This window comes from Glycine soja, chromosome 11 (genome assembly GCF_004193775.1).
Source record: "Glycine soja cultivar W05 chromosome 11, ASM419377v2, whole genome shotgun sequence".
NCBI classification, from domain to species: domain Eukaryota; kingdom Viridiplantae; phylum Streptophyta; class Magnoliopsida; order Fabales; family Fabaceae; genus Glycine; species Glycine soja.
Window position 1 is genome coordinate 44,477,656 of NC_041012.1, and position 23,068 is coordinate 44,500,723.

Here is a 23,068-nt window from a genome sequence, read left to right on the forward strand (position 1 = left end):
CATGCATCTTCTTTATTTGGTGAGAGTGAGACTGATTGGAGAAAGTACAGTGAAAAAATAAACTAGTGGATCAAATAATTGTATGAGACTAGCTAGCTATTACAGAGGGTATCAGTGGGATTACAGTGCAGAGTTATAAATCAATAATTGTACGAGACTAGCTAGCTAAGTGCAAGTGGGTATCAGTGGGATTAAATTATAGTTTCTAAATTTATTTCTTTTAATTTTTATAATTAATAAGTAATTTTTTTTATTTTTAATTCTTAAAATATTTTTGTTGTTAAAATTTTTTAACTCATGAAATTAAAAATTAAAATTATAAAAATTAAAAAATTTACTTATTAAATTTTACAAACTAAAAAATTTAGAAGAAATAAGTTTGAAATTATAAGAATTAAATAATAATAAAAAAAGAAAAAAAAGTAGTAACGTGGAAATTTTAAAATTTTTGATGTGACATTTCATAAAAAATTTCAAAGTCGTCGTCTAGCTTGTCAGTATTCCCATGTGCTATTAGCTAGGATATTTCATTGGCATGCTGAAAAATCAACTTGGAGAAGCATTCGTGCATTATGTAATATGTATCATTTCATCTAGCTTTCATGAAGATTCAAGAATACTCAAACACTACGTAATCGTCACAGCGTCAGTATGTAGAGTAAAATAAGACATAAATTATTAAATATGTTTTTTAAACTAATTTATCTATGTAATTGGTGATTCTCTTAAATCGTTCTTATATTTTATTATTTTAAAATATTTAGGACTTCTTATTTTTAAAAACGTGTTAAAGTGCCACCAACATTAATTCAAATGCAGACAAAACAGAAAATGAGAAGAAAAAATAAATTAAAAAAATATGGATAGAGATGTATTATAAGAAAATTAGATAATTGAATTAATGTTTGCTTGATTTTATCAAATAGTAAATTTTAGCCTAAATTATAATTTTAATCTCCTAAATTTTTAAATTTATGATTTTGGTTCTTCTGATTTTTTATTATAACATTTGATTTCTTAATTTTATAAATTAACGATTTTAATGTTTTCCAATAAAATATTAACTAATAACTGTGATTTATACAATTATTAAATTAACTATAAATAATTAATTATTAAAATTGTTTACCAAAAATTAATAATATTTAACTACAATTATTAAATATTTTAATAATTAATAGTTTTTAATTAATTTATAATTAACTTCATAAATTTATTAATTACAATTATTAGTTAATAATACAACCAAAATCGTCATGTACTAAAATTAGAAGGAGAAAAAAGTTACAACTAAAAACTAACAGGATAAAAAATCATAGATTAGAGAAATTAAAAAGATTAAAACTATAATTTAGCCTAAATTTTTTCTCTAGTTTTATACATAAAATTAATAATAAATATTTTCGTAGGATTTTTTATTTATTAAATAATTATTTATTATAAGTTATTAGAAAATTAAATAATTATTAAAAAAAACTTCAGCCTTTGGCCTCTTTTAATGCATTTCTGAATCTGTCCCTAACAGTAATTAATATTAAAATATAATTTATTTTAAGACTTATTTATTTTTAAAAAATGTTGAAAAAACTTCTTTTATGCATGGATTTAGGTTTGAAAGTTGACCATGGATATAAAAGATAACAAATCGTTAATTATGAAAATCCGGTTACCCCTAGTAAATTATATGAAAGGATTTGAACAACAGTATAAGATTTCGCTGTAAACATGTGGAGAATTATTTATTTAACGAAATAGTTTATATTTAATTTTTTTCATTTATAATTTCTTTTAACTAATAAGAATCGCAAACGAAATTAATTCTCCTGTGTTTTTATAGTATGTAGGGCTAAATTATTAATGTTGTTTTTTTATAATTTAATTTATTTGGCGTTGATGATTTCTTTTTATTCGTTGAATCATTTGTTAGTACCTTAGAGAGTTTATCTGTGTGTGCATATAAAAGAATTTTCGTGTAAGTCAGTGTTGGAAATTTGTAATATTAGTCCTCAAACTTTTAATTGTACCAATTTGGTCTCCCCAAATTACAATTCTGCAATTTTAATTCCTTAATTTTTGAATTGTGATAATTAGACCCTTCAATATCACAAATGTGCAATGATAGCCTCCCAAACTTTAATTGCACTAATTTGGTCAAGTATTATAATTATGTAATTTTAGTTCTAAATATTTTATAATTATGCAATTGGAAATATTTTTGAGGATTAAAATTACACAATTATAATATTAAGGATCTAATTAACGTAATTGAAGTATAAGAATTAAAATTAAACAATTGCAATATTGAGTGACTAAATGGAATTCAGCCGAAATTTTATTATATTTTTTTATTATTTGTAAAGATAAAATTAAAAAAATTTAATTATTTATTTAATCTTTATAGTTATACAAATTTTATTTTATACTTAAAAATATCTATTTTAGTCCTTATATATATTATTTTAGGATTAATTAAATTTTTAGTTGTGAATTTTTTTAAAATTCAAATTTTAATCCTTATATATATATATATTTATTATTTTTAGGGATTAAATACTATCTATAAGGACTAAATCCGATTAAAATGTTATATTTAAAAAATGAAATAAATGATGCTTAATTATATCCGGTAGTTTTGTTTTGCCCTCTATTCTTATTGCTGCTAATGCGCCATTACTCATGCTAAGCTAATACCTAATCCTCCCAATTCATAAGGCGTTCTCTGGCTTTCGTTGGTAATTTTCTCTCCGTTTCAGGGTTTTCAGAAATTTTCGTGGTAAGTAAGTGTTTGGAAAATTTTCTTTTTGTGTTCTTAGGGTTTTTGAATTTCTGCAATGTTGTGTTTGCTTCTCGTGTATCGATATTTGTGATCGTCAACTGTCCCCGATCGCCATTGTTTCTCTGTTCAGTGTATAAATATACAACAAAGACATCAACTAAGCCTTTTCGGCTACATGAATCACACGACGCCCATTCGGCTCGGTTAAAAACCAAGTTTCTAAAAATGTTTAAAAAGTGTATAACTATGCATGTATCAAATTTCCATTTTAATGTAGCCGAGATTCTTGAATTGGGTGCGGAGAAGAGTTGAGTGTAAAGATTGCTACCTCTGACTTTACAATTTTGGTTATTATTATTTTTTAAATTTCAATTTGTTGGTTAGTTCTGTGTTGTGGTGGTAACCGGTAAGAGATGATTGAAAGGCACAGTACACATTATTGCGCTGAAAAGAAACCTAATTAATTTTCATGAGCGTGCTGTGTCTTCTCTGCTCACTTAATTTATGGAATGGGAAGATATGATAGCTGGGAGATTTTCGCAGTCTCTGTTTTGTTTGTATCCCCTATGATTTGGGGGCAGGGGTAAAAAAAATTCAGGGATTTCATTTTGCATATAATCTTTTACATACAGCTGCTGCAAAATCAACGCCGGGACCCGGTTATATGCTGTGAAGTATGTCCCTACATGATTGATTCCCTTTCTTAGTGGTGTTGATTGTCCATTAAACCCTTCTAGCCTAGCCTCCAATAGGTGGTTGTCTATGGACTTCACAAGTTAATCTGTATGGTATTTTAGCATTCTAATTTTTCTGAGGTTTTATTTAGTTTGTTATGATTGCTCGTTGCTCCCTGTGTGCCTTTTCTGTATATTGGGTGGTGATTAGCTTTTGATTTCCTTTTTGTTTTGCTTTTAACTTTTTATTATTTGATTTAATTTATGTTTTTATTTATATTTCCTTTTGTGATTCTACATTTTGGGGTCATTCAGTTCATGACCTGAGGAGTGTAAAAATACTTTATTGATGCATTGTAAAGAAGGAAGGAGGATTGATTGAAGTAAGCTTTTAATTTGGTACACGATGTGCTGCTGGCTACTAAATTAGCGGGTCTATGAACTGGGTTCTCTGTTAGGAGATATAATAATTTTTCAATAAAGGTCAAGGGAGGTTAAGTCCAAATTGTCTAATTGTCTTACTTGATTAGACCCTTACACGAGGTCTCCATATTTCTATTATTCACTGTGTTTCAACTTTCAAGTGGTTGGGATACCCTTCAGCCCTTTTGATGTGAAGTCAACCAGTTTCAGTTGTATACACTTTACTATGTTGCTTATTCTGGCCTTCTTGGTAATAATTTTTAGGTAGTAAATATTTTAAACTACAACAAAGTAGTGCTGTGACCTTAACTTGTCAGGTAATTTACTGGACTGATTTTTTACTTGTGTAGAAAGGTAATTGCATTCTATTCGCAGGTAGAAACCCAAAGTATTGAGAAATGAGAAATATAGCTGATAAACTTTTGGTATTTTTTATCATGCTGCAAGCATCAGTGTGTGCCTATAACTTGTTCTCTTTGTGTGATAGTGACCCTGTGACCAAGAAGAGAGAAGATGGCACCTCAATTGGCACTAACCCACTCTTCTCTTCTCTATGTTTCTCCCTCTTCTGCTTCTCTCGGTTTCAGAAGGTACTTCCATTAACAATTCCATACTTTTATTTTTTCTCATCTGATACATATGCCAATGTTGTATGTTTATATTTATATTTTATCATCATCATCATGATTAGTGTTATTGTTATTGCTCTTGGCTTATAAATCTATTGCATCCACAATGAATTCAAACAAGTGGAGCCTTTCCTGATCAATTGTCATGTTGGGTTTTGTAGGGTGGAGGATTTGATTTGATAGATTTTGTGCTAATTCAGAATAAATTTTGAATTTCAGAGTGCACTCTTTAGGTTAATCCCAGTGTGCTTATACCAGAAAGAACTTATAATTTTTGTTTTGAGAAGCTAAAGAACTTTATTATTGTTAAGCTTTTGTGTAGTAATTGTGGCATGTTAGAGTGACTTTTGTCATTGTATACATGTTTGTTTCATGCTTCAAAACTGATGAGATGGTGTTGTTATATCATGGTCTCCCTTGCTTTCTCTATTTGCATTTGTAACTCATGTTTTCTTTGGTTTTGGTTTTCAATTAGGAATAAAGTTTTGATTCCACAAAGATGCACTATAACCAACGAGAAAAAAAATCATGCCATCACAGCGTTTGCAGCCAACTCTCTCGGTAAATTAGCATCTTGCTCCACCAAATTTTTTTAAGGACTTTCTATCTAATTTAGATGCTTAAAATTAAATAGTTCCATTAATTTAACTTTAATAAAACAATAAACCCCTATCAAAGTGTTTGCTATAAGAATAATGAAATATTGCTTTGGCTTATATCCTCTAAATACAATTGTTTCCAGTTAATCCCCAATTTTATTTTGTATCAGGAAAATCATCTATCCAACTCACTCCTGTTTCAACTTCACTATTTACCGATAAAGAAGCTAACCTCTCACTCAGACTTCCTATTTCTCAAAGATTCAATTCTAAGATCTGTGGACAAGCATTTAAATATCATGCGTCTGGTTTCCGAATCCCTGCAAATGCTGAGAAGCCAGAATGGTGGTGGAGGACTTTATCCTGTATTCCCTATCTAATAGCATTGCAGATGTCATCAACTGGATATTATCTAGATCCTTTCATTCAAAAATTTCCTTTCTTTCAGAATTTGATTTTTTATATCCCAGGAGGTGTCAACCGATTACCAATCTGGTTCCCTATGTTATATTGCTATGTGGCTATTGTATGGGTGGTAAAAAACAAGGACTTGCCCCTTATCTTCAGATTCCATGTAATGATGGGAATGCTGTTGGAACTTGCTCTGCAGATAGTGTATACTTCAAGCAATTTCATGCCACTCATACACTTCCCAGGGGGAACATTGGGGATGTATTACTGGACTGGTGTGGCATTGGCATATATTTTTACAATGATAATGTGCATAAGGTCGGCCCTTCTCGGTAGATTTGTGAGAATCCCTCTTGTTAGTGAATCAGCCTTCATTCATTCTCTATTCAGTTTAGGAGGATTCCAACGGCCATTTTAGGATGTGATCAAGAGCATATGTAATTTACTCTTGGTTTTGTAGTTGATTTTTTATTATTACCTTAATACAGATAAGGGACATAAAGATTTTATTGAAGATTGTTGTAGTTTCTCTTGTCTTTCCCTGCCTAGCTTAAACTTAAAATTGAAAGTTGAAAGGTTGGTATTATGTGATGTTTGGGATTATTGACTCTAGTTTCTAGGTTTTACTGGGGTTCTAGGCCCCTGCGTTACAAATTACCTTTTTTTAACTGTTTCTACAAAAATTAAATGAAAAATATGTCTTACAAAATGTTAGAATCTATGAAAATAACCAAATAATATTTTTTTTACAAGATACCAAATAATATCTTGATTATCTTTTAAAATAATTTAAAATATCTTATTTTTTTTTGGGATTTATTATTTGTATATATCTATTATTAAACGAATCATGGTAATTCATGATAGATTAATAAGTGATAATGATGATAAAAAAAATTACTACCCTTGTTTTCTATTCGAACATCGAATAATAATAGATTTTTTTGTAACAACATCGAATAACAATATGAAAGACAGCAACAAATAATTATGATGAAATAAATCAAACATCAGTTAAAAATGCATGAAGGTTCTGTCAATCAAGAGTGTATGTTATCTTTAATCATGCATCCAATTTAGTGTCCTATGATGAGTAATGTTGGTTTTACCATGTCTTAAATTAATCTTAAATTATTGCGATCCAACTATGATGTATTTGGGGTCATTATATCTGTGATTGAACTCTGACATAACCAACAGTCTCATAGGTGTTCGTAACAAGAGAATGAGAGGGATAGAAATTATATCATAGGTATATGCCAAATATCGTAATTTTCAAGAGGAATAATACTGATTGATTTAATGATGCTGAAAAGGTACATGGTGTTCCAATTTATATTAACTATTGAGCACTGACAAGTAACTAATCATAACAAACTAATTGTGTGATTAACTCAGAGAATTTCTCTCCTAACAATAGGAAACTATGCAAATGAATGCAATTCATACAGACTCTCTTAATTTCTTTTTCTCCCAACAGGAAGCATCAAGGTGAGCCGGATTGAGATCTACAGCTGATGAAGATGAACAAGTCCATGGAACATCCATTGTCAAGCTCAAACTTCGTGCCTCACTTGTGTTATTTTCTTCCATTTGACTGTAAAACTCTCTCATTATCCCCAACTTCATCTCATCCAATACCTCACTTGACAGTGCAACAAATTCTGGAACTACCGTTCTGCCCTCAAGCATGTTTAGCACAGTAGACATGGAGGGCCTAAGGGTTGAAGTGACATTGGTGCATAGGAGAGCCACTTTGACCATCAACATTACCTCCTCTTCATTGAAATCTATACCCAACCTTGGATCAACTAGCTCCATTATGCTACCTCTGTCTTTCAACAAACGTGCCTGTTGAAAGAAAAAAAAAAAACAAAACTCAGTTTGATTTGAGAGTCTGTTACAGTTGAATATATAATACTGTTTCAAGTATGAAGATTCTTTATCATAGGATATTGGACATTTTGACAGGAGATAAAGATTACAATGATGTCATTTAGATGACTTGAAGTGGCTAATTTTTCAGAAAATTCACAACAAAGGTGAAGTGCATGCAATGTTTTTCTTCTAGACTGGCACAAGATGAAAATTGAATCATAATTTAAACACATCACAGAAAGTATATTGTATGATGAATATTCAGAAAGAAACAATGGAGAATGTTGAGAATAAAAGTTACCCAATCAAGAAGATAAAATGCTTCCTCCTTTGATTGGTGAATAGTGTTTCTTTTTCCACTTACAATTTCTATGGTAATAACCCCAAAACTATAAACATCTGCCTTTTCGGTCAGATAACCATGCATTGCATACTCAGGAGCCATATATCCCCTGCATAATTGAAATACATTATTCCAGCAACCTCAAATTTGATAATGCTCTGGCTTTTATATCTAAAATCTTTCTGAATTGGATTTGATAAGACTTGTCAGTACATAGTGTAATTTGGAAAATACATTTTAAAAATATTTAGATAAAAAGATATGAGCTTATTTCATATGTATTGTTAGTGTAAAAGGTTTTACACTTTCAAACAATTAAAAATCATGTTTGATATGAATTTTAAGGTAATTATTATCAAAGTCAACAAACTTATCATCCATGATGATTTGTAATTAGATGACAATGTAAAAACACTTAACACTATCGGTGCATATCCTATTTTCTCAAAAATATTGTATCTCACCAAGTCCCTGCAATTCTGGTGCTTATGTGAGTATTGTCTCCCTCACGAAGCCTGGCCAAACCAAAATCAGATATCTTTGGGTTTAGGTCTTCATCAAGCAACACATTAGAGGTCTTTAAATCCCTGTGAACAACTTTTAGTCTTGATTCTTCATGCATGAAAGCTAAACCTCTAGCAATACCAACACAAATCTTCTTCCTTGTTGGCCAACTCAATTTCAAATGTCTATCTCCTGAGTCTTTTGTGACAGTGACAGAAATTAGACAACAAGTTATTTATCCATATATACTTTTTAAGATTGAAATGCCACATAAAAAAAAACCAAAATTGAGTATATAAAGCAATGAATTACCAAATAACGCATGTGCAAGGCTATTGTTTTCCATATATTCGTATACTAGCAACAATTGATCTCCCTCAACACAACAGCCATAAAGTTTAACAAGATTAGGGTGTTGCAAAGCAGAGATCATGCCTATCTCATTTATAAACTCACGGGTTCCTTGCTCTGATTTAGGTGATAGTTGTTTGACTGCTATTGGTTTGCTGTTTGACAGAATGCCCTGCATCAAACACGAATTTAGTCATTAATATCCATCAATACAATATATCAAACAAAATTTATTTAATGCTATATAATTGGGACACCTTATAAACAGGACCAAAGCCTCCTTCTCCAATCTTATTGGAAATATCAAAGTTATTTGTTGCAACTTTGATTTGATGTAAGGTAAATACACCAGTTTGTAGATCTAGATCTCTGAGCTCTGCCAATGAAAGCAAACAAAAGACGAGACATATATTATCGTATGAAATTCTTGTGTCATTACTCATTAAGGATTTGGAGGAAAAAACATTATTCCACTATCATTGCTCAAAAAAGGGAAAACATATAGATACCAATGTTTTGATTAGATTGTCCATCCATTGTCCTTTGCTTTTGTTATATAGAATTAGCAAGTAGGTAACTAGAATGAATGGTCAAATATCATGAACAAAAGCCAATTTTGTGTTTGATAATTCTCAATTGTTTCAGCTGAATGATTGGAAAATGGCAATCATGATAGCAAATGTAGTTGCTTTGTAGTCACCTTTCATTAATAAATGTTTCTTTCGACCAAAATGAGGCAGGAAGTTTGACGTTGACAATAACCCTTCCACCGAAGCATTCCAACAACAATCACCAATGAAACCCATCCACCAAAGTATGCCAAGAACAATCAAGATGACAACAATCACTAATGCAGCTACAATTGCAACAATAACTCCTGCAGACATGTCACCTGTAGAGTCTGTTTGATTATCACATAAGAGCAATATGAATCAGATAATACCATTAAGGTGGAAGTTTTGAAGAAATAAAACTTAGAAGACAACCCACCATACTGAGCATACTTGACAGAAATAGCGGATATAAGAGGACCATATACTGATTTATACGGGATATTTGTTGTCCCTTTGCCTGCCCAATAGAAGCGGATCTCTAAGTCATTAGTACTCACATGAGCAGGAAATTCTTTTATGAGTTCCTTTCCAACTCCTTGTGCTTCATTAGCAATGTTGAAATCCTTCAGTACTCGCCTTCCCTGCAATATTTCAAATACAAGCCTAAATGAATTTTTTTAATTCATTACAGTAAATTCTATTTATCTGATGCCATGTTTCTATATTTTAATATAATTCAAGCATGGATTATGAAAGGGATCTAAAGTCTAAACATTGATTGATGATGATCCTAAAGGAAACTAGTGACTTGTTGGTTAAAATCATGTACCTGAATATATACATCAAATAGACGCCTCCCTAAGCAGCTATATGTGCTATCAGCTGTAAACATTATCTCAGCAAAGTGAAGCTTTACTGTGTAGTCTCCATTTTCCAAGCAAAATCCATAATAAGTCAAAGACATGGGGGAAATACGCGCATTCTTATATAATTCGGCATCCGTCATATAAAGCCTGGTTTCATTTTCTGTGGTATAGGCGGGAAGCTTTCCTTGTATAGCTAAAGTATTATTGTCCATGAATTGACCTGTGTTGCTAAATGCCCAGTTGTTTCTACTCTGTTTATACACTGCTGGTCCAGCTGAATCCATATCTTCATCATATGTTATACCTCCAACAACAACCTGCTTTCCACCACAATTTATATATAGAGATTGAACATCTGGAACAAGAGGCAAAGGATCAGAATTTCGAAACCATTAAAGGAATCCAGACAATATAAAACAGTTTAAGTTGCTGCATACGTTGATGAACGAGTATTACAATGTTAGCCTGATAATATTAGTAAGATAGTTTAGCTTACAGAAATTTCACATTTCATTAACTTACTCTTAGTACAGGTTCTAGTGCTGTTCTCACAAGAAACTGGTCCTCTGAGGGAGAAGAAGTGGACACAAATCAAAACATAAAAAACATAAATTGCACTAGAGAAAGGAAAAATGAAAGGGTCTATATGTACATTATAAAAGTGATTTTTTTTTTTTTGTACATACATTTATAAAAGTTAGCACATGAAATATAAAACTTACAAGTTAGTCCTTGAAAAGCTTCCAAACAAGTTCCTATGGCATAGAAAGAGATGGTTAATACTCGGATAGCTTCATGAAATTGCCAGAAAACCAAAAATCATATGAATGTAAGTATTCATACGCAGTTTTCTGGTAACATATCTTTGACTCTCGGTCTTCAACACTGAAGTTGTTATATGAAAGATCTCTGCATAATGTGAGAAAGGTAATTCCAAAACTTAGAAGATGAAACAATTTCATTAGGCCAAGAGGAATTATCTTAATACATGATGTCAATCGGCTATGAGCTATGATATATTTGATAGAAATCAATCCATGAAACTTCGAGGCGATTAAGGACTAAATGCCTAGAATATAAGATACAAAATATGGAAAAGTAAATTTACAGTTCCAAAATTAAAAAATGAATTACTCAGTGAATTATACAAGTAACGTTCAAAATAGAACTCACAAATTTTTATTATTGGCACTTGTCCACTCAGGTACCAGTCCAGTGAGGAAGTTTCCAGTTAAATATCTACAGTAAAATAGTATATAAGAACCAAAACATAGAGCACATCAGTTACTAATGAAGCTATCAAAATGAAAAATAAGCTAGTTATCTGTAATGATTCCTAGCCATGCTTTCTTTTTTCTTTCCTAAGTAGTATTTGATTCATTCCTAACCTATAACTTATTTAGAATAACTGCATAGATATCTTGATTGAATAAGAGATGTTAACTGTAAAAATTTATGACATTCAAAATGTACTTTAGAAAGTAGAGTGACTCAACAGAAAATTAAGGGAGTGAATTCTTATTTACCCATATGTATTATCAGCATGCTTGTACTCACTGTTAATTTTTTCATTGATAGTTATTGTAATATCTCATTTTTCGTAGACTAAATTAAAAAGGATTATTATTTATAAATAAATAGAGTTTTATAAAATAATAAGGTTTTTTATAATTAAATAAATAAGGAGAAATAATTTTATTAATTAAAATAATAATTTTAGAGAAAATAAAGAGTGTATTTATTTATTCATTTGATAGAGAATCACTACAAGAAATATGCCCATTTGCCAGGGATTTTTGACAGGGACATTAACCCCTGGCAAATTTCCCAGGGACTAAGCCAAGGAAACCCCTGGCAAAATGACATTTGAGAAGGCTGGGACCACTTACATTTACACAGGGGTTTGTCCCTCGCAAAAATACAAAAGCCTTGGCAAAAAAAAGAGCGGAAAATGAATTTTAAAACAGCATGTTGTTTTCACACGGCCAAACACACGGGTATGCCCTCGTTTTCTGTAAAGCTGACGGAATCTTCCCATAAGTCAACACGACATGACCATGCACTGCAAAAAGCTGTGCGGCCCAGACGTGACAGGGGTGTTACCCCTCGGAAATGGCTTGCAGCCCCTGGCAAAAAGGAATCCCTGCTTTCCTAGCTGCACCGTTCTGCTCATATAGCTGAAGTTAGGAGGTTAGCCTTTGACTCTGTTGTTTTGCGAGGGGCATTCCGTGAGTTATTCCCTGGGTTTTTTTACACTATATAGCCAAACCGCGTGTTTATCCTCATGCTCAGTGTTGTGTTTTTGAAACTTAGAAAAATTTTCGGTTTCCATTTCCATCCTCACCAGTTCATTTTCAGTCCATTATCATTCAGTTCATACACTTGTTCTATAATTTGGTAACACTCTTTTCACTTATTATATTTTTCTGTTTTTATTTGTTACTACTTATTAACATAAATATTTTTTATTGTATCAGTGTCCAAATTTGCCTCCTCCTGCTGCTCCTTGCTCTCTGAATTTGTTCTCTCAAGCTTCAACAAGTTAGTAATTTTTCTACTTATAATTTTAGATAAATGATGTTTATATATATGATGTTATAATTTTGCATGATCTGTCAAAGAAAATATGATGTTTCTACTTGCATGATGTGTTATAATATATGATGTTTATATATATTTCGAATTTTGTTGTTAATATAACTGTTTAATTAGAAACTGTATAATTTTTTTGTTTAATAAAACTGTTTAATTTTGCATGATCTGTTTAATAAAACTGTTTATATAAAACTGTTTATATATAATATATGATGTTAACATTTTTAAAACTGTTTATAAAACAGTTTAGTTAGAAAAAATGTTAAAACTAGAGAAAAAAAATGTATAATAAAACTGTTATTTTTAAAACTGTTTAATTAGAGTAAAACATTTTTTCTTTGTTTTTATTCGAAATTTTAATAAATATGTTATATAGAATGATATATGTTGATGATGATGTTGGATGTTATTGAATATATGCATGTTGTTGAATATTCAAATTATTTATGGAATATATATGCATGTTTTTTTATTTTTTAACAAAATAGAATATATGCATGTTGTTGAATATATGCTTTTTAGGTAGATTTGTGGATTATGTGTAGTTATTGTTATACTAGAATGCACAAAAATACATAGCATTTTGTTAATTATTATGGAAAACTGGTTATTTACTAAAACTGTTTTTTTAAAACTTTTTTTTTAATTTAGAGGAAAATCGGTTTTTAAATTTGTGTAGTCAAAAGTCTGATATTTTTTAAAAGTTAAACTGTTTGTTAAATTAAATCGGTTTTTTTATAAATTGTAATTTTTTTAAAATTTAAAACTGTTTTTTAAATAAAAATACCACAAAAAAAGGTTTATTGTTGGAAAACAGTTTTTGAAAATAGTGTATTCAAAATCAGTTATTTTTTTAATTAAATTTAAATAATTTTTTTTAATTATTTTAAATAATTTTTTTTAATTAAAATGATTTTTATTACAATAAATTATTTATTAAAATTTTTTTTTTTAAAAAAAATATATAAAGTTTCACAGGGGTTTGCCCCTGGCAAAACCCCTGGCACTGTATGATTTGACTTGTATCAGTACAGCAGCGCGTCAGAAAAGTGTGCAGATGCGTCAGTGAGAAGACAGGGGCTAAGACAGGGATTTTGCCAGGGCCAGCCCCTCGTTTTTTTGCCAGGGGTGAAATCCCTGGCAAACTGATTTGCGATGGGCGTTTTTCCCAGGGATTCAGCCCCTGGCAAACGTCCATTTCCCAGGGCTTTTTGTTCTTTTCCCAGGGAATCCGCCCCTGGCAAACGAGCTTGTTTCTTGTAGTGAATAAAATATAGTTTATTTTTATAAAATTATAAAAATAAATAGAGTAAATAATAAGTTGTGAGTACCCTAGGTATAAATAACGATGTTAGGTTAGTTTTCACCGTTAGGAATTATGAGAAAATGTTGGAGGTGAGAGAAATACACTTCTCATAGTAGCATTTTCTTTTTCCGCAGAAACTCAAAACTGTCTAAGTAAAACTACGACCAAAGATTTGTTAACCGTTGGATTGTCGTAATCTTTTGATATGTTTTCCAAGATTCAATTACGCACACCTTCATCGTTGGGATTTGTGAGATAATATTCACGGAGGGAGATAATGGAATCACACGAAGACAGTACAAATGGATGAGTCTTAGTGTATATGTTGCATAACGCTTGTGTATTGATCGATATTGATTGACTTGGTGATATTGTGTGTTGATCATTGAATACGTGAATTTTGTGAAAATGAACGAGACGTGTTGTGTTATGATGTGATGTTGGGTGATAAAGTGGTGAAATGATATGAGCTATGTTTAAGTAAGTTTTATTTTGTTTTTATGATATTTATATTTACATGTTGTCTTGTCACTCTTCATTAGTTAGGAATGTGATAACTCACCCCCGGGGTGTTATTTGTGTTTAGATCCTATAATGATCTCGAACCTTGTGTGCATGGAAGCAGATGAATAGGTGAATGATTATGAAGAACCTGATGCTAAAGGATACAGGAACACAATGCTCTGATAGGATGTGACATTAAGGTATAGGTTCTATATTAAGTGTATGAAGTTTTTAGACGCATTGTTTTGAGCCAAAGTAAATTTATTATTTATTTGGATAAATTTTATTATGATGTTAGAAAGGTGAATGTGAGTTGTATTTAAATATGTTTTAAAAACTTTTAATTAAATTTTATTTCTTATTTCTTTTATTATTAATACATGTATGTGGTAGAGGATGTCACATTTATGAGTTTTGCACCTTACTTTCCAAGTTGCAAGGTGCACTTTATAAAGGATCATGATCCATTCAAATACAATATGATAAAACCATGCCACACAATTTTATCCATGTTCAATTTCAAAAAGGGTGCATCCTTTATTCATAAATTTTCTCCCATTTCATCTCATATTTGCCTTGATCTACCTAAGCTACACTATTAAGATGACAATTTTACATGTGTCTAAGCTGAGTTTTTCCTTCAAGAATTCAATTGGACATAGACAGCTTATACCAAAGACAACCTGAACTTTTTAAACCTATAAAGATATTACAAACATGCAGAATAGGTATAATATCTGAAACCTAATAATCATTTGATTATTTATAAATAGATAGTGGCTTCTACAAAGTAACAGCCATAGTTTTGGATATTAATTATCTAACTGGATTTGACAATGAAAAGAATATCAATTCCTATTTTGGAGTAAAATTAATATAAAAAATGTTAAAAAGTTCTCACATGTAGCTTGCTAATGCTACTTCTTGAAGGTTTTTCGGGACTGGTCCATTTAATTTGTTATAGCTGAGGTCTCTGCAAGAGAAATTTTATCCAGCACAAGTCAAAGTTAAAGAGAGAAGAAACATCAAAATATTTATCTTCTAGATGTGATGACCACAAAAGCATACTCATGTTATATCCATTCGAAAAAAGAGCCTATGTCAGAGATACACAAATTAGTTAAAAGGTTAGTTACATTAGTTAGGAAGTTGGTTACTCTAATTAGCTTTATAAGCTTTATTGTACCCTTGTAAAATGATCTTTCTTATTTTAATACAATTCTATTTTTAAGTTCTGTAATTTTTCTCTAATTTTCTCTTCTCTTTTACTAAATACTAAAAGTATAAAATGGACAGAGCGGTACTGATCAATTTGATTATCTGACACATCATAACATGCAGAAAACTTGAAACAAAAGTATTTGGTGGATGTGTTTTTCATGAAACCCACTTATTTGTTCAACTATTTTTATAGAGCTACATCTTTTCATTTTTCTCATGGGCTGTTTTAGACTTTTCAAATTGTAAGGACCATACATGATCTTAAAATAACATAAAATTAATACAAGAAAATTTGACAATCAGCATCAACATAGTATATCATTGGAAAAAGAGTGAATTAGCACTTACAAAATTTGCAAACGTGATAGCCTTACAAGATACTGAGGAAATGTGTCATTGATATTGCAACTCCTTAATATCCTGTTATACAATCAAATACGTGAATTCTGAAGAAATAACATTATTAATATCTCATGAGTTAGATTTTGTACTTCTCAGATCACGTATCTTGTATTAAGGAGAAAAACTAGAATAAAAATATCAACAATTAAAGCAATTCACTCACAAATATTTCAGATATGTCATATTTTCTAGTCGTGGAAAAGTTGAATCAGGTCCATTTAAGTCACTAATCCTCCTGCATTTCATATTTTAAGGAAGGAAAAATATAGTTAGAAAGCAATTTAATGCTGAGGTCCCAATTATAAATAAAGTTTAAATTATTCATTTGGTCCTTATATTTATCTTTATTTTAAGTTTTAGTCTCCAAACCAAAAAACTATACACTAAGTTTTAATTTCTACATAGCTTTTTGTGGTAATTTAGCACTGCCAGAAAACTTTTGTAATGGCTTTCACTGCCAGAAAATGTTCTCTAGTGTTAGTAATAGAGAAAAAAAAACTAAAGTTTTTAAACACTTTACTTATAATTATATTGTGGAGAGACTAAAACTTAAAATAAGGAATAGAAACTAAATGAATAGTTTAACCTTTATGATGAATTGGTTAGAGAAACTCCTTTTAGCACTAGAAAATTAAAATAAAATTTACTCTACAGCCTTGGCAATATATATATATATATATATATATATATATATATATTTATTTATTTATTTATGTATGCATATGTATATATATAAAAAAATCATACTTACAAATCAGTTAAGTTTAGAAGTGAAATTCCCGAAGGAATTGGTCCACTTAAACCACTCCCTTGCATATGTCTTCAAAATAAGAATACATTTCCATCATATATAAGGATCAACAATGGAAATAGAATCAAACTTCAATTAAAAAAAAAAAGAGAAAAAGAGAATGGTTCGTACAGTTGATCAAGACTTTTCCAACTTCCAATAAAATCAGGTATGTTGCCAGAAAACTGGTTGTCATTAATTCGACTGCTCACATGTGACAATAATCATGCAAAGTTACTATTTATTCAGAACCAAAATTAATAATAGAATTCCAAGTAACTGCAAAAAATTTAAATAAGGACCATACAATTCATCCATTGTAGTAAGCCTCGCAAGAGTTGCTGGCAATGGACCAGTGAAGTTATTGGAGCTTAGATGTCTACAGTAACAAGCAATTATCAGAACTCATATTATGTTACATGAGTTTAACAATTTATATAGTACAAAACTTAGTTGAAGCATTTTTTTATATAAAAAAAATAGAGAGAAAAAAGTCCACTTTCACTGTCCTGGCGCATAATCTTGATTCTTGAAGATTCAACAGCAAAACTTAATCAAATGAAACAATATAGTGTCTCTTAATGACAATGACAACTAAAATGCAGAGGCTTACAGTTGTTTAATGAGGACAAGATTCCCAAGTTCTGAAGGAAGCTTTCCAGAGAGTTGATTGAACTCAAGGATCCTATGCAATAGAAATTACGTTACATTGAAATGACTTACATAGAATCTTAATCAATGAGGAAAAGTAGAAACTCACAAGCGTGTAAGATTGGTGAGTTTTCCCAGCTCTTTTGGGATTGGGCCAGTTATTCGGTTTCCAAGAAGAGAACTATAGGAAAACGTAAATTAGATTCATGTGACATGAAACAAAGTAATAAATTTTAAAATTCAGAAATGTCAACAATATAGTCTCTTGTGGACACAATTATTACATGGTCCCAAACTATTATAAGTTGGGTCAATTTTCACATGATACATAATCAAGTTTTATCAACTATTTTTCTTTGTAAACTGAAAAATATGGTTATGTGTAGATTGATGAGAAGCATGTCACCATGGTCATATAATGATATTGGACTATATAATAATTTTTTCTCTATGAAGTAAAATTCTAAGTCTGACTAAATATGTGAATTTTATTTTTCTTCTAGTGGATTTTGTTACAAAACCGGTGAAACTCAAATAAATTTTAAGCAAAGGGAGATAAAGTGTTGGAAAGAAAAACATTAAAGAGCGCATTATTAAATTTATATACTCTTTCTCACATTCTGTATAAAAAAAAAATACCTTTTCTCACACATGCAACACAACACATAAAACAATACCCTCATGTAACAAGATCATATGCTAAAGACATACAATGAAGATGATTCATAAGTGGAAAGAGAAACATACATTTTTTGAAGGTTGGAGGAGCCCCATTGTCTAGGAATTGTACCACTAAGGTAGTTACGGCTGAGTTCACTATACCAAAATGAGGCAAAAAAGATAAGAAATAAATTAATCAGATTTATAATGAAACGCCAGCAAGATTACGTGAGTAGTATTGTAAATTTCTAATAATAAAAAAAAATTCATAGTGAAACATAACATATATAGTATGCAAGTTCACTTTCCTTCAAAAGAGTATTACGTACATCTCTTGGAGATAAGGTAATTCGATCAGTTGTGGGGGAAGATTGCCTCGAAGATTTTGTGATTTCAGAGCTCTGTCACCAAAAATTGAAAAATAGTAATTATTTTTTTTATCAAGACAGGCGTTTATGTAGTTATGTTTATTGTACTAGTCTCTTTTAATTACGCATTGATCGATAATGAAAGGGTTAGAAATTGAAGTTTGAACAATCATAAAAGAAAAAAGTTGTAGTGTTCATAGTTTCAAACATCCATGCTACTATTGTCGTATAAGAAAATAAGATACTAGTGTAATATTTATTCTTAATTTTAGTTTTGATTTTATTAGCGTGTGCCTTTAAAGATACATGCTAAGAATAAAAATAATATTAATTATTTATTATACTTTAAAAATTGAATATTTATTTTTCAATTTAAAGATACATACGTTTACCAAAAAACTTAATTTTCAAAAGTCAATTTTCATATTTATTTTTTAAAATTTTTAAGAGATTTCATATATTTGATATCAATCAAAGAGAATTTAGTACTTGTACTAAATTTGTTCCGTCGTATTAGTATATATCAGATAGTATATCCTCTTTTTGTTAAGCAAACAATCATAATTTAGTACTTGTAGTTGTCGTAAGGTTTAGTCCTGACTAGAGAAAAATTGTTTTAGTAACAACGCAAAACTGCTAAGTTTTAATCCCTACGAACATAGAAAAATTTCAAGTTCTAGTGTTTATTGCCAATACCATAGAACAGTGGTATAAAGCTACCACAAAAAATTTCTGACGTAATAAACCTTTACAAAAAAACTGTATATATAAAGACTAAAACTCTAACTATAAAGACCAAGTGAATAGTGAAGCCTCTTCCGATTTTAAAGACACTGATGAGAAAGGGACATACATTTTCATGACATGGCAGAAACTGTCATTAGAAATATCGCAATTGCAAGAAACCATATTGTCTTTGGAAAGATTCCAGCTGTAGCATGGATTTACACTGAAGTCCCAATTCTCCTTACCAAGTGTTTTAGCTATCTCCTTCAGCGCATCCACTAAAATAAACGCCCAAAATTGAAGTGCCATAAGCAATGTGATCACTTAAACAATATTTTGATTCATTTATATTTAAAAGAGATTTATATGCATTTCCTACCCTCATTTTGTGGCAGTTTGTTGGCTCCAAAAGCAAGCCATGTGAAGCAAATTGGAAGGAGTGAAAGGAGGACAAATTGAGAGGAAATGATGGTCTTCATGCTGATTGGCATTGCAATGGAGAAAGTGTGAAGAGGAAGAATAATGAGAAGGCAGATAATAAAGGAGGAAGGAGTGTAGAAGGGTCCAGTTCAGGGAAGACTTTAAAGTCTCATAGGCGTGTCAATTAAGGACCAGCAAGCTAAGGAGACTAATTCAACATTACCATAGCAACTGTTACCAACTAAGTCCTTTGACTCCTTTTTCTTCAACAGTTTAATTTAATTTATGTATGCTGTTAATTTAACTTACAGTTATTTAATAGTAATTTATTTTATAATGGCATTGTATTAATAAATAAGGTGGCACGACAAAGTAATCAATTTTTTTTATAGAAAGTAATCAAATTTTGTTAGGTGTTTGTATAAATGCATTTATACTAATCATTTATATTTGAGCGTGTGGATCAAGTACAAGGTTGCTCCGGTCTCTGTACAAAATAATAGTTGTTCTTGTCTAACTAATAATTTTTAGTTCAAATTTTTTATATGTAGATGTCTGAATACTTAGAATTTTGTCCCTAGTAATATTTCTATATGATTCAAACAAGATTTTCTATTGTGAAGAATATTAGTTTGTAGTTTCTATCAAAATATATATTAATCCTAAACTCTTCCTTCTGTTATCATTGAACGCATATATCAACTGATTTGAAATTATATTAGTCTAACTATATTAGGATTTTCTAAAGTGAAGGATAGTTTGAGCACAACTAGCTAATTTAGGTCCAGGAATCAGGATGATCGATGTATTCGGACCTAACTACTCGTTATAGGTTTGGTTAAATATGAGTCTATTGTTAATATTTTTAATTTTTAATTTAAAAAATATTTACTTTATTTTTTGAATTATAAAATATTGTAAAATATATTAATAATTTCTATTATATTTTTCATTAACAATAAGGATTTATATCAAATGATACTGTAGTTTGCTTTGTAAAATTAAATACTAACGTAAATTTTTTATAAAATCAATAATTGAATCACTAACACTTATAGTATTAATACCAAAAGTAAAAACTTACTCATATTTTGTCGACCAACTGAGTCAACTCGTCACGCCATTTTAACACGGTAGGTAGTTGCGCATAGCCTGGCCATCAAAAGGTCAGGCCTAATTATTTGTTTTCTCCAAAAACAAGAAGGCAAGGCCAATGGCTTATAGAAAAATGAAAAATGAATCTTGGTTAACAGATTTAAAATCTACAGTAATTTTGTTAAATCCATTTTTTGTTTTTTTATTATGAGGTATTTGAAGGTTTTATTTGACATCCATTTAATCTTTCTCTCAAATTGACCCATTTTTTTTCTATTTGAATATAGACAAGGAAATCTTTTTAAAAAATTAGCAAGGTGGAAAAATAGCAAAACAACCTTATAAGGTTTAGGGTTAAAACACTGATTGCTTTCACGAAAAGTGTGGCCGAGAAGAAGATTTCACTGGCAAGCAATTTTCTGACAGATACTATTCATCAGAGAAGCATATCTATGGAATATTTCTGACAAGGCATGTTAATTAATCTTCTATATCTTGTGTGAAGATATTAATTATTTGAAAAAATAGGGTTTTGTAAGAACAAGTAAATATATTTGAAAATAAATAAATCACTTAGAGATAATATTTCCTGAACATAGAAAAATGATACGAGTCTCTTAGCTAGTCACATTCAAAAAATCGAATTAGGCAAACAAATAAGTAAAATAAAACTAGAAACAAAAAGTTTGTTTGAAAAAACAAATAGTATTCAGACATATGCTTCACATTAAATTGTAATATTAATTTCTATGAAAGTGAAAATTACCTAAAATGTATTTTTTTTATAACTTGGCCAAAAACCTCTTATCGAGAAGTTTAAAAATTTTAAGAAGTTAATAACCTATAGAATAGGAATACTAAATACCTAATATAAGGGAAAACAATTAATGAGAAATACTCCCACAACTTAATTTGAATCCCACTTTAAGTTACATATGCAAAATAATTAGGAATTCGATCATATATAAGTGCACCAAAATCCAAAATGATTTGAGGCAAACTATAGAACACAACAAACTAATACCTTACCCAAACAGAAATTTCTATTCACATAAAGAGAGATCAGATTTGCTAGAAGTACGAGTCAAGGAGCCAAACCTATGTATACTTCATGCCAAATATAAATTAGACGGTGCTAAACACTTGAATTATGCCATCAAAACTCATTGTGTTACTGTCACAAATTAAAAATCTGTAATAGTGTTAAAGAGGGAAAAACATACATCGTCGTGTATGGTGTTGTGGAGTGTATGATACTGTAAGTTGATGCTCAATTCCAACCTTCTCATAGAATTTATCAAATTCATTTGAGGTGTATTCCTTCTCTTTATCTGACCTCAAAACTTGAATTCTAAAATTACTTTGGTTCTCAATCCAGTTCTTGAATTTGAAGAACACACCTGCAACCTCTGACTTGAACCTAAGAAAATAGTTCCAACACATTCTTGTATAATCATCAATAAAAACAATGTAATATTTACTCCCATTTAATGAAAGAGTTTTATGAGGTCCGACAACATATGTATGAATGAGTTGCAGCTTTATGTTAGCTCTCCAAGCTCCTTTTTGGAAAGAAAGCTTTGCTTGTTTACCAAAATGGCATGCCTTGCAGCTTGGCAGATTGAACTTAATATGGGGCAAGCCACGAACTAACTCCTTCTTTTGCATATTCAAAGTTGCTGGTGATGAAAATGACCTAGTCTCTTATGCCAAGTCTCTGTGTTGGTCATAGCAGTCGCATAAGTTGCTTGCTCCTCCTCCATTGGGTCAAGTAAGAAACTCTTGCCTCTCATTTTAATTCTCATGACCTCATCGTCACATGGATCCTTGAATCTACATTGATTGTTCTCAAAGAAGACTTTGAATCCCTTCTCAAGTAGCTTTCCAATACTTAGTAAATTCTTATCAATGTCAAGCACATACAAAATATCATAAATTTGTTTTGTACCTGTGATACTCTCTATAATAACAGTTCTTGTAACGTCTCATTTTTCGTAAATAAATTAAAAATGTTTTTTATTTAAAAATAAATAGTTTTTAAAAAATGATGAGATTTTTGTAATTAAATAAATAAAGAGAAATGAATTTATTAATTAAAATAATAGTTTGAAAGAAAATAAAAAAATATCTTATTTATTCATTTGACAGGAAATAAAATAGTTCTTTTTTTATAAAACAAATAAATAAATTAAGTAAATAATAAGCTGAGAGTACTCTGGCTATAAATAGAGACATCTTAGGTCAATTTTCACGATACATCTCTGCGCTTTCTCTTCCTTTCAAAATTTATTTTTTCTTCTCCCCTCCTAAAATTCTCTTCTT

At 30.2% G+C, this 23,068-nt stretch overlaps 2 protein-coding genes across 3 annotated transcripts; one reads left to right on the forward strand and one right to left on the reverse strand.

The window, feature by feature from the left end:
- Positions 1–2,628: 2,628 nt before the first annotated feature.
- LOC114377263 (protein TIC 20-IV, chloroplastic-like) lies at positions 2,629–6,098 on the forward strand. 2 transcript variants are annotated; one of them, XM_028335702.1, is made up of 5 exons: positions 2,638–2,773; positions 4,138–4,190; positions 4,361–4,463; positions 4,978–5,063; positions 5,272–6,098. In XM_028335702.1, the coding sequence occupies exons 3-5, from the start codon at positions 4,387–4,389 to the stop codon at positions 5,928–5,930; spliced, it is 822 nt and encodes a 273-aa protein (XP_028191503.1). In that variant the 5' UTR covers positions 2,638–2,773; positions 4,138–4,190; positions 4,361–4,386; the 3' UTR covers positions 5,931–6,098. The 2 variants fall into 2 exon arrangements, with proteins under 2 accessions (XP_028191502.1, XP_028191503.1); XM_028335701.1 differs by lacking the exon at positions 4,138–4,190 and having other exon boundaries at positions 2,629–2,773.
- A 665-nt stretch (positions 6,099–6,763) lies between these two features.
- On the reverse strand, positions 6,764–19,775 carry LOC114377258 (probable leucine-rich repeat receptor-like serine/threonine-protein kinase At3g14840). Its single transcript, XM_028335695.1, has 24 exons — positions 19,611–19,775; positions 19,359–19,509; positions 18,467–18,538; positions 18,225–18,293; positions 17,587–17,658; positions 17,440–17,511; positions 17,134–17,205; positions 16,959–17,030; positions 16,788–16,856; positions 16,200–16,271; positions 15,983–16,054; positions 15,315–15,386; positions 11,182–11,247; positions 10,852–10,917; positions 10,731–10,763; positions 10,531–10,574; positions 9,972–10,363; positions 9,579–9,783; positions 9,289–9,489; positions 8,846–8,964; positions 8,550–8,760; positions 8,198–8,435; positions 7,692–7,842; positions 6,764–7,363 (listed from the first exon to the last, which is right to left on the reverse strand). Exons 1-24 carry the CDS (start codon positions 19,720–19,722, stop codon positions 6,956–6,958), a joined length of 3,111 nt encoding a protein of 1,036 aa, XP_028191496.1. The 5' UTR covers positions 19,723–19,775; the 3' UTR covers positions 6,764–6,955.
- Positions 19,776–23,068: the final 3,293 nt, after the last annotated feature.